Source organism: Sinocyclocheilus anshuiensis, unplaced genomic scaffold, assembly GCF_001515605.1.
Source record: "Sinocyclocheilus anshuiensis isolate Anshui unplaced genomic scaffold, SAMN03320099.WGS_v1.1 scaffold604, whole genome shotgun sequence".
Taxonomy (NCBI): Eukaryota; Metazoa; Chordata; class Actinopteri; order Cypriniformes; family Cyprinidae; genus Sinocyclocheilus; species Sinocyclocheilus anshuiensis.
The window spans coordinates 111640-115422 of NW_015557078.1; the positions used below are offsets into that span (position 1 = coordinate 111640).

At 47.0% G+C, this 3783-nt stretch overlaps 1 protein-coding gene across 1 annotated transcript in view; it reads right to left on the reverse strand.

Moving 5' to 3' along the window:
* lekr1 (Leucine-, glutamate- and lysine-rich protein 1) overlaps window positions 1-3783 on the reverse strand; it is a 161923-nt gene that overhangs the window by 92407 nt on the left and 65733 nt on the right. The window contains exon 7 of the mRNA XM_016471512.1: window positions 3374-3455. Within this exon, the coding sequence (XP_016326998.1) occupies window positions 3374-3455 (82 nt within the window). The remainder of the gene's footprint in view (window positions 1-3373; window positions 3456-3783) is intronic.

A 3783-nucleotide genomic window follows, 5' to 3' on the forward strand; every position in this document is an offset into this window, starting at 1 on the left:
ATGCTGTTCAGTTGCTTTGACACAATCTGTATTGTTAAAAGTGCTATATAAATAAAGGTGACTTGACTTGACTTGACACAAGAACCTTCAATATCTCCGAGATGCAAAAAGACTCAATCCTCGCAAAGCCCGCTGGGCACTGTTCTTCACCAGGTTTCACTTCACCATCACCTACCGGCCTGGCAATCGTAACTGTAAGGCGGACGCATTGTCACGAATGCATTCACCAGATTCACCCTCAGAACCTGAGCCAATTCTCCCTCCAGCGCTGATTGTAAGTCTCATTGTGTGTAATATCGTCAAGGACATCCAAGCCGCCACTCTCACCGAACCGGCTCCGCTGGGAGGCCCAGAAGGGAAGACGTATGTTCCCACATCTCAACGACAACCCCTTCTGGGATCAGTTCACAAAGTACCGGGCTCTGGACATCCAGGCAGCCAACGGACCCTCCACATCTCAACGACTACCCCTTCTGGGCTCAGTTCACAATGTTCCGGGCTCTGGACATCCAGGCAGCCAGCGGACCCTCTCACTCCTCCAAGCTCAGTATTGGTGGCCCAGTATGTCCCGTGATGTCATCAGGTACGTTCGAGGGTGCTCAGTCTGTGCCATGTCTAAATCGCCTCGTCACCTCCCCGTAGGCAAGCTCATGCCACTACCCATACCTCAGCAACCGTGGTCTCACATGGGAATTGACTTCGTAACTGACTTACCCAACTCTGAAGGCAACACCTGCATCCTAGTGGCAGTAGATCACTTTTCAAAAGCCTGCAGACTGATTCCCCTCAAGGGATTACCCACGGCGCTAGAAACTGCCGAATCTCTATTCACACATGTCTTCAGGAATTACGGAGTCCCAGAGGATATCGTCTCGGACCACGGGCCGCAATTCATTTCCCACGTTTGGAAAGTGTTCTTTCGACTGCTAGGGGTCACAGTGAGCTTGTCCTCCGGTTATCATCCCCAGACTAACGGCCAGACTGAGCGCAAGATCCAGGAACTCGGGCGTTACCTCCGGGCATACTGCCAAGACGACCAGCACAGCTGGGCCTGCTTCCTCCCATGGGCCGAGTATGCACAAAACTCCCTCCGACAAAACTTCACGCCTTTCCAGTGCACACTTGGCTACCAACCCCCACTCTTCCCGTGGACCGAAGGACCATCAGAGGTTCCAGCTGTGGACTACTGGTTCCGAGCGAGCGAGAGAGTGTGGGACTCAGCTCATGTCCAACTTCAACGTGCAGTGCGGAGGCACAAAACATTTGCTGACGCCCGGCGTTCCTCGACTCCCACTTACCAGCCTGGAGAGAAAGTATGGCTGTCAACCCGGGATCTGCGCCTCCACCTGCCTTGCAATAAGCTGAGTCCCCGTTACATGGGTCCGTTCCTGATACAGAGGCAGATTAATGAGGTCACCTACCAGCTCCAACTTCCACCCAGGTACAGAAGTCACCCTACTTTTCACATGTCCCTCCTTAAACCCTTCTCTCCTTCTGCACCAGAACCCACGGAACCAGATGAACCTCCTCCTCCAGAGATCCTAGAACAGCCATCCATCTATCAGGTCAAGGATATCCTGGATTCGCGGCGGCAGGGCGGCCGGCTGGAGTACCTGGTAGATTGGGAAGGATATGGACCAGAGGAAAGATCCTGGGTGGTCCGGGACGACATTCTTGGCCCCATACTGCTAGAAGAGTTCCATCGGACCCATCCTAATCGTCCCGCACCCAGAGGCCGTGGTCGCCCCCGTCGCCGCTTAAGGGCGTCAGGAGCCGCCCCTGGAGGAGGGGGTAATGTCAGCGAATCACCCCAATCACCAGCCACAACTTACACCAGATCACGCTCACCTGAGTTCTGATTCCCCGCACCTGTCGTCTGCAATCAAGTCATCATTCATAAGCACGCTACTTCCAGTCAACATCCGGTCTACCGTTCACTACACTGAACTTAACCAGACTCTCTGAATGCTACTTTACCTGTTTATACTTACCCCTAGATCCCCGAAGTTCTTCCTACGTTGCTGTCCTCCACTCCTGGATCCTGAACCCTCCACTAACCTGAAAAGGAACCAAACATCAGTACTCAGCTAAGATTCATTGAACTGTCATTTGTGTTGGATACTCACCAGTCATTGTTCCAGTCGATCTGCTTCAGTCATACCTGTTAATAAACCTGCTATTCATTCACTTACCTGTTGTCTCCGGCTTGATGTGTGACAGATACATCGTTAGATGGCATCTACGCTAATATTAGTCTGTTTCTTTCTTATTCCGAGGTCACCGTAGCCAACAGATCCAGTCTGTATCCAGATCAGATGGTGCATCAGCACCTAGAGATAACCTTGACAGCCCTGAATGTCAGTGGTGACCAGGAATACTAGATGAGCCCCAGAGACAGATCCCCTCCGAAGACCTCATCATCTAGACAGCCATCGGGACAAGACCACGGGAACCAGATGAGTCCTCTGCACAATCCGACTTTGTTGCTAGAATTCAACTGCTGGTCTCATCTGGCCAGAGGAGAACGGCACACTATTTTTACTCACTATTTCCCTTTTTAATACTGTAAAGCTGCTTTGACACAATCTACATTGTAAAAAGCGCTATATAAATAACGTTGACTTGACTTGACTTGACTTGACTCAAATACCTAAGTGTAAATAGTGTTAGATGCTGTTTATATATAGTGCAAATACTGGAAGACACTATTTGCACTTCAGTGTATTGTAATACATTGAATATTTTGTTATTGAAAACTATTTTGTAGTGTATATTTATTAAAGTCATAAATGGATGGAACCTTACTTGTCCCTATCCCTAAAGGCCACCCTTACAATGCTAACTTAAACCTTATTCAACCAGTAAATATGTCCTCAAAGATACAGGAAGAGAGCCACGATTTTAAGTGTGGTAGCAATATGAGCTGCACGCATCCAGTTGGTGGCCAGCCCATCGGATCAATGTGAGGACACCACATCCAGTTTCAATTATAAGCCTATTAAATAATCGTTAGGCACATTATTCCCACTATTATACATCCGTTAGGCACTTTATTTCCACTTTTTGCATATTTTCTTTATTTTTTATTTAAAATAAACACCTCTCCGAGCTGATATGCAACAGGAATATGGCGAAGAATTAGATTGGAAAAAGGTGGATATAAACACCTTTGGGTCTGTCACGTCAAAAGCTAAGTATACTGTCTGTAATTAGCGTAAATGGCCTTTGCTAAAAAGACAAGCTATTTGCACTTAGTGTAAATACACAGCCCATTTTATAGTTTACAGACACTGTAATTTTACTGTATATTTTAAACATGAACATGTCTAAATGTGAATGTGTTGATAGCGTAGATTATTCAAAAATAGCTTACTCCAGGAGTTTCTTTACATGCTCTCGTTCATGCATGCTGTTCTGGAGATCTATTTTCAGAGTCTTCACCTCTTCCATCAGGCCTGTAAAAACATCAAGAACAAAAAGCGGTCAAGTACCCTGTTAAAAGTCAAAAACAGGACACCACATACCTTTAACAGGCTGCAGTGTTGGTCAGGTGACTAGGATATGCTTCAGGAAACTAATGTTGAAAGATATGTGCGCCATAATAAATCCAACTTGGTTCAACATCTACTGTTGGCAAAAGTTAAAAACAGATTTTTGTTTCACTGTCTTTTGTCACTTGCTATAAATGTTCATCTGGGTTTCTTCCCTCATTCATCTGTTTCCTCCTGTGCCAATAAATGTAACTCTCTCTCTCTCTCTCTCTCTCTCTCTCTCTCTCGCTCG